Source organism: Myotis daubentonii, chromosome 12, assembly GCF_963259705.1.
Source record: "Myotis daubentonii chromosome 12, mMyoDau2.1, whole genome shotgun sequence".
Classification (NCBI taxonomy): domain Eukaryota; kingdom Metazoa; phylum Chordata; class Mammalia; order Chiroptera; family Vespertilionidae; genus Myotis; species Myotis daubentonii.
Window position 1 is genome coordinate 61217631 of NC_081851.1, and position 14399 is coordinate 61232029.

At 38.9% G+C, this 14399-nt stretch overlaps 1 protein-coding gene across 9 annotated transcripts in view; it reads left to right on the forward strand.

The window, feature by feature from the left end:
* The window catches only part of ATL2 (atlastin GTPase 2), a 50550-nt gene that overhangs the window by 20418 nt on the left and 15733 nt on the right, over window positions 1-14399 (forward strand). For 8 of the 9 annotated variants that reach the window (XM_059660074.1, XM_059660073.1, XM_059660075.1 and 5 more), the window contains 2 exons: window positions 4664-4908; window positions 14068-14202. In XM_059660074.1, coding sequence (XP_059516057.1) covers window positions 4664-4908; window positions 14068-14202 — 380 coding nt within the window. The remainder of the gene's footprint in view (window positions 1-4663; window positions 4909-14067; window positions 14203-14399) is intronic. The other variant, XM_059660081.1, reaches the window with a different exon arrangement.

A 14399-nucleotide genomic window follows, 5' to 3' on the forward strand; every position in this document is an offset into this window, starting at 1 on the left:
TGTATGTTTAACTGTATATAGGGTATTGCCAGAAAGTTTTTCAAAGTGGTTGTATCATTTTATACCCTCACCAGAAATATATGTGAGTGCCAATTTCTCCCACAAACTCTTGTGTCAATCTTATTATGAATTTTAGCTATTTTAGTGAGGGTATAGTGGTAACTCATTGTGTTATCAATTGACATTTTCTTAACATTTAATGGTGTTGAATATATTTTCATGAACTTACTGGCCATTCATATATCTTCTTTGAAGTGTCTATTAAAATCTCTTGTCCATTTAAAAATGGAATTGTACTTATTGAGTTGTAGAAGTTCTTTATATATTCTGAATACTGGATTTTGATGAATGATTTTTATGTCTGTTATGAGGGATATTGATCTATAGCTTTGTTTTCTTGTAATATCTTTGCCTGATTTTGGTATTAGGATAATAATAATAATACTGGCTTTATAAAATGAATTGGGAAATGGTCCCTTCTCTTTTTTTTCTGTAAGAGTCTGTGTAGAATTGGTATAATTTCTTCTTTAAATGTTTGGTAGAATTCACCAGTGAACCCACCAGGACGTAAAGTTTTCTTTGTAAGATGTTTAATGGATTTGATTTTTAAATCTGATTCCTTTTAATTTTCTCTACTAAAAAGTGAGTACCTTCTTTTAGGTAGCCAGTTGATAATGAGTTTCTTAGAGTAGGGTTCTTGATTCCAGGTATTAGGAGGCAAGACTTAATGTGAATTTAGAACTGTATTTCTGGGGAAGTGGGTTGAGGTGAATGGTGGGGTAGTCACAGAATTTTACAGTCACTTGATCTTGTCTTATATATATTGGAAACCTTTTGTTTTTTTGATTCTCCATACACCCTCCTGTCTCCCCCCCTGCCCCCCCCTCCCATCACCAAAATGCAGTGGAAGTAGAAGATAGGCTGAGAAAGTATTTTAGAGACTTTCTTCCACTTCTAATAGCACTGGCTTGTATCTCTCTTTTAAAAATGTTTAGATCTGCTTCATCTCCTAATAAAGCCTTTATTAGACTCCCTACTTAACAAAAACATCCTCCTTTTAATAGAAATCTTCAAATATGTACAGAAATGAATAACATAAGGAAACCGTGTAGACACATCTCCCGGATTCAACTATTGTCAGTATAATGGCCAATTTATTTTATTTAGTCTTTCATAGCCAGCCTCCCACAAGATTATTTTGAAGCAAATAGCAGATTGTATGAATATTTTGTGTCTTTAAAAGATTAAAGATGTTAAAAAAATAGCACATATCACACTAAAAAAATAATTTAATATCAAATATTCTGAGTTCATATTTTCCTGTTTGAAATTTTTTATATTTGCTTTGCTTAAACACTGCGTGTGGTTGATAAGCCTCTTAAGTCTCTCTTCTGTAGGTACTCTTCCCCCTTCTCCCCTCTTTGCTTTGCAATTTATTTGTTCAGTTTTGTTCATGGGATTTTCCATGTTCTAGAGTTTTCTGACTCCATCTCTGGTTGTGGTGAATGTGTCTCCTATATTTCCTTTCCTGTAGCGAGATCTAGAGCAGCGATTTTCAACCTTTTTCATCTCATGGCACACATAAACTAATTACTACAATTCTGCAGCACACCAAAAAAATATTTTTTGCTAATCTGACAAAAACATAGGCACACTTGTGATTGATTTACCAAAAAAAAAAAAAAAGTAATAATTACCTACCCTTTTTCCTCCAGAGTGACTTTTTAAATAATTAGGTGCCTATAATTGTATATAAGGCAGCGATTTACAACTGGTGTGCCGCAGGAAATTGTAAAACGTGCAATACCTGACTATTTAGTCAGGAGCACTGACCTCTTTTCTCTTAGATTGTCAAATAAAAGATGACAGCAGTCAACAATAATAGCCATCTGGTGTGAATGAATCAAAATTATACCCTTCTTTGGTCAGAGCAGCAAAAATATATTTTGGTGTGCTGCACATATCTTGTAATTAGCTTATGTGTGCCATGAGATGAAAAAAGTTGAAAATCGCTGATGGATCCCATCAATTTTTCACCTAGTAGTCTTTGAAATCATGGTGCATTGCTGCCTTTTTGTAGTCCCCATTTCTAGAGTGAAGACTATCTTGATTCTATTTATGCAGGACTTTAGACACTACTTAATTGGTTCCTGTGTGTGTTATTTCTAATTGGGAATTTGATTTAGGAAATCTGTTTCATTCTATATCATACTTGATCTTGAAAATAAATGAATATTGGACAGTCTTTTAATAACATTCATTAGGAATATAAACTCGATGTCCAATATAAACATATTATCTAGTAATGATTATATATATAATACTAATACATTATTTTAGTAAAAGACCTTAGAATTATATCCAAAGTGACTATCTAGTTCATATTTTTCTTGTTGATGCTCTAAAACTGTGAGTAATAAATGCTAGAGAAGAATTTTTCTTCAATGATTTCTTGCTTTTCCACTTTGAAACTGCTTTGTTGGTGAACTATTTTGAGTGAAATTCTAACAGACCAAGTTTGCTTTGAAATTCTGTATTGCTCTTTCTTTCTTGGCTTTACTAATGCATTCACTTTCCGAGAAATTCTGTTTTGTTGACAGTGATCTCAAATAGCAATTTCTTCTCTTCCAGGTAACAGTGCATTTGTAATGGCACTTAATACTTTCCACTGAATTTCAGAGCCAGTCAGTTATCTTCCTAAACTTCTCAAATAATATTTTCAGCTAAAAACTTACTCCTCTACTAGCTCACCTGTTCAGTTTTTAAGCATTTTGAAGACTGTAGATTGTGCCTTTATAAGGAAATGGCCTCTTTGATTCAGTTGTATGGATTTGCGGATAGGCGTTCTATCAAGTTGTCCACATCGTTAGTCAGTCTGTCACGTTTAACAAGATTACTGGTAATTGTACTGACCTAGAGGTCTATGCTTCCTTCAGTTATATTTCCTTGTCCTTCACAACTGTGCTTTGTTGAACATGATAGTTTGAACTTGGAAGATAATTTATATTCTTTTATTCCTCACTTCTGTAGACTTTAAAGTGCCATGCTTTATTTCTAGAGTGACAATATTTTTACTTAAACATTTTTGACATTATGGTGATTTACTTTTTTTGAGATAATAGTGAAAGCAAAAAGTTCCAAAATTTAAAAAAATGTACCAAAAAAAAAAGGAGAGCAGAGTGCATATATTTTTGCTAAGCACAACTCCAGGTTTTTAACTGGATGATTAGCATCAGCTAATTGGCAACAATCCTTGGTTTTGAGTTGGTCATAGTGTTTATAGTTAGAAATTTGAATTTTGATCCTTACTGTGGAAATCCTAATTGAAATAAAGGACACAAAAGCAGAGTAGAGTATTGAAAGTAAAGCAATTTCAGTTTGAGGCTTTGCCAGTTTAGGCTTATAGAGAGGTAGCAATGGGGCTTTAACTAGTTTTGCTGTTTGTCGTCTGTGTTTACAGCCTGTCCCTGTTTACAGCCTGTCCCGGCTTTTTACTCCCATTCAGTTGAGAGAGACACATCATTGTTCAGTAAAGTTCTTCTGCAAGAGTTACTTTCTTCAGGTGTGCTGGGTGGACAAGGAAGAGTTTATGTAGCTGTTTTGGCGAGCTGTGTAATTTTGAAGGTGGTGGCTGAAAAAGAACACCGGAGGTAGCTGAAACTAAGTTAGAACTGTGCACCTCACTGACCATTTTTCTTGTCTTCCACTAAACCAGTGGTTCTCAACCTTCTGGCCCTTTAAATATAGTTCCTCATGTTGTGACCCAACCATAAAATTATTTTCGTTGCTACTTCATAACTGTAATGTTGCTACTGTTATGAATCGTAATGTAAATATCTGATATGCAGGATGGTCTTAGGCGACCCCTGTGAAAGGGTCGTTCTACCGCCAAAGTGGTCGTGACCCACAGGTTGAGAACCGCTGCACTAAACGTTAATCCTGTGCTTTGCTTTACCATGTACTATTGGGTTACTCTAATTAAATTTGGGACTCGTTAGCTTTATCATAGTCTCATTTTTGGAGACTTCTGTGGACCTTAACATAGCCCTCTAAAGTTTCAGAATGAAAAGTGTTTACATTTCATACATATTTTAATCTTTGTAACTTGGAATAATTTTCAGGCAATACCTAACAAGGAAAATTGGATTGTGAATTATTAGGTGAAATTGATCCTCCCACCCCCAACTAGTTTCTGTGTGCATACAGTAGCAAAAGTTGTTTATGGAATAATGCAGCAATATCTACTGTTCACATTTAGCTGTTAAAGACTTAATTGAGATAGAAGCCATATTTAGCATTGCTGCTTATCTGTATACTAGAGACCCAATGCATGAAATTTGTCCAAGGGGCTTGGCTCTCGCAGCCCTGGCTTCGTCCAGAAGGTAGTCCGACTGTCCTGTCTAATTAGCACATTACACTTTTATTATTGTAGATATAGTGGGAAATCTTACTGGTATTCTTGGTCCTATTATAGAAGGAATGGGAAATCCAACCTCTACTTGACCATCACTTATAAATATTTTCAGATGGTTATAAGGTGTGTGGGGGGTGGGGTGGGAGGGTGGTATGGGAAGTTAATTGAAATTTTGCCTTAGTTGTGATCCTTTAGAAAAAGTTTGTAATGCAGGAATTCAAGTAATGTTTTTCTTCTTTTAAATTCTAGGTGAGGATTATGAAGATGAGAACCTAGTAAACTCTGATGAGGTTATGAAGAAACCATGTCCAGTACAGATTGTTCTTGCTCATGAAGATGACCATAACTTTGAGCTTGATGAAGCAGCTTTGGAGCAGATATTGCTACAGGAGCACATTCGTGATCTTAACATAGTGGTAGTATCCGTGGCAGGAGCTTTTCGTAAAGGGAAATCATTTCTACTGGACTTCATGCTTAGATATATGTATAACAAGGTGAATAGTGTCTTTTAAATTGAACCCAATTTAAAACAACAAACTCTACCAACCAACCAATTTTATTTAAAAGCTAATAGACAAAAACTAGTAAGAGCTGTATTTTTAGTTTTACAAAAATCAGTTCTTAATAAGACTTCTCAGTTACGACAGTAATATATGTTTGATCTCTTGATTGCTCTTCATCTCTATAATTCCTTTTTGCTTATAATAGATATTGATGCATAAGATTGAGCATCTATGTTCCAGGCATTGCAGCTCTAATCCAAGATGCCTGAATATACTCCAAAGTCTCTGAAGTACTGTTCATCTCTCCCTTTTTGTTATTTCCTCATACCTTCCCCTTCTTGAACACCTTTCCAGTGGGTGGGGTAGGCTGATAGAGACTTTTGTAGAAGTACAGCTTTGCTCCTCAAGTCACCTTCAGTGACGGTTACGTTTTGAGATGAAGTTGAGTCCCTTATAGTGTCTTCCATGTTCTCTTAGACTCATTTCTTGCCTTTGTTTATAAAAGTATCCTCTAGTTTTTAGTTCCTTGAGTGTGTCATGTTTTTTCTCAAATGTTGCTGTGCCCTTGGCTAATCTTCACAGGAGGCCTTCCCAGATGTCTAAGACTAAGTTATGTCCTCCTCCCAATACTCAAGGCACAGGTCATGTATTCTATTGATACTACTTTTTTTGATTCCACTTTATTACTTATTTTTTCTGGCTAGTATAACCTCTGTCAAGGGTGGGCCTTATCTTGAATACCATATCTCCTGCACCTAGCACAATTCTTGGCCTGTGTAAGCACTTATTTTATATTTTGGCCAATGAGCTCCCTTTCTTTACACATTTTCACTTTTTTATGGTGCCAGACAACTGTTATTTCCCTCCTCTCTTGCACCCCTCCGACTCCGACTTTTTCCCTGAAAAAAGCAAAAAAAAAAAAAAAAAAAAAAAGTTTTTTTCCATTTGAATCAGAATGTTTTTATAACAGTTGCAAGTTGGGCTGAAGGAATGGGAGTTTGATAGAGACCAAGAAAGATCTGGGAATTTGGAATGGATCATTTAGCGGGAAGGCTTTATTGAGGGCATTTGACATTTTGATATTTAGAAGCCACATAAAGATGCTAGAAATCACACTTTGACAGAATTATGTAATTGTCTAAATCAGCGGTTGCCAACTGGTGGTCTGCGGACTACTGGTGGTCCGTGAGGTCTGAAAGGTTGGGCTCCGCTGGTTTAAGGAAACCTTTGGAGCAGTGGTCGCCAACCGGTGGTCCTTGGACCACTGGTGGTCCATGAGGTCCGAAAGGTTGGCGACTGCTGGCCTAAATATTGGTCAAGGCGCTCACCTTTTTGAGATCTATATAAATCTGTAACTGGGTATGCATCTGCTTTTCAGGAAATTTTTTTTTATAGGGGTCTCTTCAGGAATATTCAAGTATGCCTGAGTATCAGAATGTAGTTCATATTAAAGAATACTATTATATTGGAAATTCAAAAAGAGATAGTATTTTAAATATATTTTATTGATTTTTTACAGAGAGGAAGGGAGAGAGATAGAGAGTTAGAAACATCGATAAGAGAGAAACATTGATCAGCTGCCTCCTGTACATCTCCCACTGGGGATGTGCCTGCAACCAAGGTACATGCCCTTGACCGGAATCGAACCTGGGACCTTTCAGTCCGCAGGCCGATGCTCTATCCATTGAGCCAAACTGGTTTCGGCAAGAGATAGTATTTTAAAGTTTTTCCACTTAAACTTGTTTTTTTCCCCCCCTGAGTTTCACACCTGAAATAGAGGAATGTATAAGTAGTGGCATATCCTTTTAAAAGTACACTGTACATTTAAAGGTGATAAAGAATTTCTGTATTTTGAGGTTCCAACCTCTTAAGTTAGTTTGAGTGTGTTGTCTCTATCTGTGCCTGAGCTGTTCACTGCAAATGTATTTGATTTCAAGTAGGTCACAGACAGTAAAATGCTAGAAGGGGAAGGAAGCTTAGGTCACTTGTCTGGCAATGACAGATAAGTTTCACCTCAGGTGCTATTTGTGATTCCATCTCTGATCACTTAGTAGGGGCTGTTCAGAGGAGGAATAGCAGCCCACACATGTATTTGCAGTCTCTAGCTAATTAATAGGATTCCTACCCCCTCTCCTGGGGAAGACACTGAAGCCATAGAAAGTTATGAGGGCTTGAGTGCTGTTACATACCTAATTAGTAACTTCTAAGTTGAAATATTTTTATTAATTTTTATTCAAAAGGTTTCTATGTAGAATTCCTGATATAAATAATCTCTCTTAATTGAAAATTGCATTAAACAGTGTCTGATTTTTAGGATAACATGCTTGTACTGATTTTATGGTGGGTTATAGTTTTCCTAGGAGATGAAAGGGGGAGAAATAATAGTGGAATGGTTTTGGATTTATTTCATTAACCTATATGCCCACGAAGATGGCATGCTAGCTAAAGAAGGTAGGAAGTGATATAATATGTGGTCTTTTCTTTTTTTAAAAAATGTTTGTTTTTAGTGTTTTTTTTTTTTATTGATTTCAGAGGGAAGGGAGAGGGAGAGAGAAACATCAATGATGAGAGAGAATCATCAGTTGGCTGCCTCCTGCACACCCCACACTGGGGATTGAGCCTTTACCTGGGCAGGTGCCCTATCTAGGAGGGGATTTGTGACCCCCCTGGTTCATGGGTCGACGCTCAACCACTGAACCACACTGGCTGGGCAATATGTGGTCTTTTGTGACTGCCTTCTTTCACTCAGTGTTATTATTTATGTATTTATTTAGAGAGGGAGGAAGGGAGAGAGAGATACATACACATGTCTCCCACATATGCCCCAACCAGGGATCGAACCTGCAACCTAGATATGTGCCCTGACTGAGAATTGAACCCACGATACAGATGACACTCCAACCAACTGAGCCACACTGGTCAGGGCACTTTAAAGGTTCATTTATGTTGTAGCATTATCGGTACTTCATTCCTTTTTAGGATAATATTATTCTATTGTATAGATTTAACAGATTTTATTTATCTACTAGAGACCCAGTGCACAAATTTGTGCATGGGTGGGGTCTGGCCGGCCCGGTCCCAATTGGGACTCATTGGGACCGGGCCTGTCAGGAGGAAGAGATGGTGGGAGGTTGGCTGTTGGGCCCTGCCCCTGACAGGGGTGGTGGGGGCCCATCAGGGTTGGGGCTGGCTGGGGGTGAGGCTGCAGGCGGTTGGCTGGCCGGCCCCGCCTCCTATTGGGGTGGGGCAGGCAATCAGGGGTGGGGCCGACTGGGGGAAGGGGCTGGCTAGCAGGAGGGGCTGCAGGAGGTTGGCCAGCCAGCCCCGCCCCCTATTGGGGTATGGGGGTCAATCAGGGGAGGGGCCGGCCGGGGGAGAGGGGCTGTGGGCCAATCGGGGTGGGGCTGGTGGGGGGGACAGGTTGTGGGCAGATTGGGGTGGGGCTGGCCGGGGGGAAGGGCTGCGGGAGGTTGGCCGGCTGGCCCCACCCCCAGATCAGGCCTGTTCTCTGGCTGCAGTGAGCGTCATAGTGACAGGTCGTTTCGGTTGTTACGGTGTTCCGTTCACTAGCTTTTTATATATATAGATTGATTAGTTAATAGACTTGGGTTTCCATCTTTAGGCTTTTGAATAATGCTATAATTGTATTAACACATTGTTTGCGGGTAGTTTTTATCGCGCGCTAACAGGTGGCGCGGGCCATTTTTGCTAATTTTTTGCGCAAATGGCAACGTTCAGTAAAATTACGATAACTTTAGTTTACGTATTTATACGTTATCCGCATACTACCGCTAGTCTATAAAAAACGTATTAATACGTGTCCCGTGCCGCTCTACCACCAGTCAACGTAAAACGTATAAATACGTTTCCCACATACAATGTGTTAACATAGTTTAACATGTATTCACTAATTATACATAATACTTTTATATATCTGTATATAAAAATGGTGTGAGGTAAGGGTTCAGTTTCATTTTTTGTATGTGTCTATCCAGTTGTCCCAGTACCATTTGTTGGGAAGACTATTCTTTCACCATTGAATGGTCTTGGCAACCTTGTTGAAAATTAGCTGGTTATAGACATGTGAATTTATTTCTGGGCTCTCAATTCTGTTTCAGTGACCTATATATCTTTTCTAATACTGGCACCAGACTGTCTTGATACTGTTGCTTTGTAGTAAGTTTTCAAATCAGGAAGTGAGAGTTCTCTTATTTTGGTCTTCCTTTTCAAGATTATCTATTGTAGTGAGGCAGGGGGTCCCGCGGGGGTGAGGCCAATGCAGTCCTAATGAAGCATGCCCGACTCCGGAGACCGGTTCAAGACGCAGTCTGAGTTTATTGTTTAAGTGCAGCAACATATATAACTTTCTGGACCAATCAGAAGTTTACACCATCCTTAGGGCAACCAATGGTAGGAAAGATAGGGTACTATGTAGGGGCTCTAGGGGGCTTACTTAGGCGGGCACTGCCACTTCCCGGTGTGCCGAGGAAGCTTGTATAGGCGGAGTGCGCTCACGCCATTGCATCTGCCACTGCACTGAGATAAATCTCCTGAGCTCTTCCCACATTGTAGGTCTCTTGCAATCCTATATAATAAAGAGGTAATGTGCTAATTGACCATCATGCCCTCAAAAGATGGCGGTGCCCACAGCCACAAGATGGTGGCGCCCAGTCCCCTCAGCCCTGCCGGGGTGCGCTCCTGCCGCCGGAGTCCCCCAGTCTCTTCAGCCCTGTCGGCAGTGAATTTTCATGCGACCATTACCTTTTTAAAAAATCCTTACCCAAGGATATGATTATTTCTTTTAGATCATCTGTTCTGGCGGAGCAGGCCTAAGCCAACAGGTGGGCGTCCCCCAAGGGTCCCAGACTGTGAGGGGCCGGGCTGAGCTAAGGGACCCCCCATGTGCATGAATTTTCATGCACCAGGCCTCTAGTTTTATATGAATTTTAGATTTGGCTTGCAGATTTCTATGGGAGATTAACTGGGATTCTGTTGATTGGTTTGAGGCTGAAAGTTTGAGTATTGCTCTCTTAATATTAAGTGTTCCTGTCCATGAAAATGGGATGTTTCCCCATTTATTTAGCTCTTTAATTTCTTTAAAAAAAGTTTTGTAATTTGCAGAGTAAATTTTATCGGTTTTTAAATTTATTTATTTTTGGATGCTATTATAAAAGGAAGTTTTCTTAATTTCATTTGTAGATTGTTCATTGCAAGTTTATAGAAATACAATTGATTTTTGTACATTGATCTTATATCTTGCAACTTTGCTCAACTCATTTATTAGTTCCAGTAGTTTTTTAGCGGATTCTTTATAGAGTCTTTTATATACAAGATCATTTCATCTGCAGTAGAGATAGTTCTACTTTTTCTTTTCCAATCTGAATACCTTTTATCTCTCTTTCTTGGCTAATTTTCCTGGCTAGAACCTCCAGTACAATGTTGAGAACAAGTGATAAGAGCGGACATCCTAATGAAAGCATCTAGGTTCTCAACACTATGTATGATGTTAACTGTAGATTTTCTTGTAAATTTAAACAAATCACGTTCAGGGTGTTCCTCTCTATTCCGAGTCTGCTGGGAGCTTTTTGTTTTGTTTTTTTTAAATCATGAATAGATGTTGGGTTCTGTCAAACACTTTCTTTTGCATCTATTGATATGATCGTGTGATTTTTCTTTATCCTGTCGATGTGATAGATTATGCTTTTAATTCTTTGAATATTGAATCAGCCTTACATCTTTTGAATAAATCTGACTTAGTTGTGGTATATAATTCTTTTTATACATTGTTAGATTCAATTTGCTAATGTTTTACTGAGTATTTTTGTATCTGTGTTCATGAGATATATTGATCTTTAGTTTTTCTTACTTGTAATGTCTAGCTAATTTTGGTTTTCAGATAATGCTGGCCTCATAGAAAGAAGTAGGAAGTGTTTCCTCTGCTTCTATTTCCTGGAAGAGTTTATAGAGAAATGGTGATCGTTATTTCTTCTTCAAATGTTTAGTAGAATTCACCAGTGAAATTGGGCTTTAGTTCATTAATTTTTTAGAAGGCTATTAATTATTCATTAAATTTCTTTAGTAGATATAGATCTATTCAGATAATCCTATTTTTGTATATGTAGTTTGGTAGTTTGTGTCTTTCAAAGAATTGGCCCATTCCAACTAAGCTATCAAAATTGTGGGCATAGAGTTGTTCTTAATATTTATTTTCATTTTGATGTCCATGAATTAATAATTTTAACTCCTCTTTGATTTCTGATATTATTAACTTGTCTTTTCTCTCTCTCAAATAAATTTCATTGATCTTTTCAAAGGAACATATTTTGGTTTCATTGATTTTTTTTTTTTCCTATTGATACTCTGTTTTTTTCTTTTCAGTTTTTTTGGTTTCTACTCTACCTGTATTCTGTTTGCTTTAGGTTATATTGCTTTTCTTTTCTAATTTCCTAAGGTGGACATTTAGATGATTAGTTTTAATTCTATCTTCTTTCCTAATGTGTGCACCAATGCTATAAATTCTCCTCTAAGCACTGCTTTTTCATGAGTGTATTTTTGTTTTAGTTCAAATGTTGTAAAAGTTCCTGTTGACCCATATGTTATTTCACAGTCTGTTGTTTAGACGCCAGTGTGTTGTTTGGGGTTTTCAGCCCTGATGTTAATTGGTTTCTAGTTTAATTCCTTTGTAGTCTGAGAGCGTACTTTGTATAATCTATTCCTTTTAATTTGTTTTTCGCCCCCAGAATGTGGTCTATTTGGGTGAATGTTTTGTGTGAGTCCGAGAGGAATGTGTATTCTGTTGTTGGATGAAATGTTTTGTAATTCCAGTTAGATTCACTTGATTGCTGGTGCTATTCAGTTCAGCTATATCCTTATTGATTTTCTGTCTGCTGCATTTGTCAGTTACTGATTGAGGGGTGTTGAAGTCTCCAAGTATAACAGTAGATTTGTCTATTTCTCCTCAAACGTTCAGTATTGTCTCACATATTTTGATGCTTTGTTGTGAAGTACATACACTTTAAGGATTGTTAAGTTTTCTTAGAGAATTGGCTCCTTTATTATATGTAACTAGAAGCCCGGTTCACAAAAATTTGTGCACTGGGGGGGGGGGGGTGGTGTCTCTCAGCCCAACCTGTGCCCTCTCACAGTCTGGGACCCCTCGGGAGATAACCACCTGCTGGCTTAGAGGCGCTCCCCTGGTGGCAGATGGCACGCCTGATCCCGCGCTGTCTCTCCCGGTTGCACACGGCAGGCCCGGATCCCGCACTGGGGTGGGCTGTGGCCGGGGATCGCGCTGCTGCCTGCCCCCCTTGCCCCGGGCTGCACACAGCAGGCCCAGATCCCACACTTGGGGGGGCAGCAGCTTTGGATCATGTTGCCGCCCGCCCTGCACATGGCAGGACCGGATCCCGCGCTGGGGCGAGCGGTGGCTGGGGATCACGCTGCTGCCTGCCTCCTCCCACCCCCCTCCCCCCACCCCGGGCCGCACACTGCAGGCCCGGATCCTGTGCTGGGGCGGTTGGCGGCTTGGGATCTCGCTGCTGCTTGCCCCGGGCTGGGCAGTGCAGCGAGATCTGCCTGCAGTATGCAAATTTAACGGCCATCTTTGTTGGGTTAATTTGCATACTCTTCTGATTGGCTGATGAGTGTAGCGAAGGTATGGTCAGTTAGCATCTTTGCCTTTTATTAGTGTAGATACCACTCTTTATGCTGATAATTTCCTTGTTCTGAAGTCAGCTCTGTCTGAAATTAGTACAGCTACTCTAGCTTTTGTTTGATTAGTGGTTGCATGGTATAACTTCCTTACTTTTAACCTACCTGTGTCTTTATGTTTAAACTGTGTATGTTTTTTGTAGACAATGAATAGTTGGGTCTTTTTATCCATAGTGACAGTTTCTGTTTTTTAATTGCTTTATTTTAGATCATGCATATCTAAAGTGATTATTGATATAGTTGGATTAATATCTCTTATGTTTGCAACTGTTTTGTTACAATTGTTCTTTTTTTTTTTTAAATATGCCCTTACTAGGAATCGAACCATGACCTTCTGGTTCATAGGTCAATGCTCAACCATTGAGCCATGCTGGCTAGGCAATTCTTTTTTGTTTTTGCTGTAACATTTTTAAGCAAATGGCAGATATAGCCTTTCACCATAAATACATGCATATTTAACAAAAGGACTCTTAATATTATTATTAATAACATAACCATAATACCATTATCATAGCAAAGAATCAACTTTGTTCTGATTTAACACCATCTAATATAATACCCACTCTGGGTTCAGATTTTTTTTAGGATTTGAAAGAGACTTTTACACTTGGATTGTTTCAGTCAGGTTCCAAGCAAGTCTTGTGGTTATTTTTAGAGTCCATATTTTTTTAAAGAGAACATTAAGCTAGTGTGAAAACATTGTATCTGTTATTCTGAGAGAGATACACTGTTTTTGACGGTCATTCTGTCGGGAACTTTGATGTCAAAATAGATGGTAGCTATTTTTTATGATTATTAAACACTAGAGTTCCAGTGCATGGATTCATGCACTGGTGGGCTCCCTCAGCCTGGCCTGTGGGGATTGGGCCGAAACCAGCTCTCCGACACCCCCCAAGGGGACCCTTATTGCAAGAGGGTGCAGGCCAGGCCAAGGGACCCCACTGGTGCACGATCTGAGCCAGGGAGGGACCGAGAGAGGGCTCCAGGGTGTGTCCAGCCTGTCTTGCCCAGTCCTTATTGGCTGGACCCCAGCAGCAAGCTAATCTACCGGTCGGAGCGTCTGCCCACTGGTGGTCAGTATGCGTCATACCAACTGGTTGAATGGTCAAACGGTTGGACACTTAGCTTATTAGGCTTTTATTATATAGGATAAGAAAACTTTCCAAAATGGGGAAAAGTGGTGTGACTCCACTTATTTAGAAGCATAAAGAGTGAAAATGTGAGCAGATTTGAGAGGGTTTAGGTGTGAGAGAGACCATATTTGATGGACCTCCTCAGATGAGATTTGGGACTGCTTTTGTAACTGCTTGTGTAATGTTCCAGTGTATTTTACTCTCACTGGATTTACCTTCCTCATCAGTAAAATAAAGAGTGGGTGATTTTTATATTTCTAGTTCTTAATTTTTGTGTTTAATTTACGTTTATGCTTGACTTTAACAGGGTCATCAAAGTTGGATTGGTGGAAACAACGAACCATTGACTGGCTTTACATGGCGAGGTGGTTGTGAAAGAGAAACAACAGGCATACAAGTCTGGAATGAAGTGTTTGTGATTGACAGACCTGATGGAACAAAAGTAAAATATTTATACTTACTGTGTTTTCTCCCGTATTCTTTCTTGAGCTATTTTCTAGTATTAAAGGTTAAAACAATACAGAACTATTAATGTCTGATAGCTTTAACTTATAGTGTTGGGCAAAAATAAGTTTACAGCTGTTCATATGGAAGGTAATACAAGAATAAATAATAATAAAAGAATAAACTGTTTTGTGT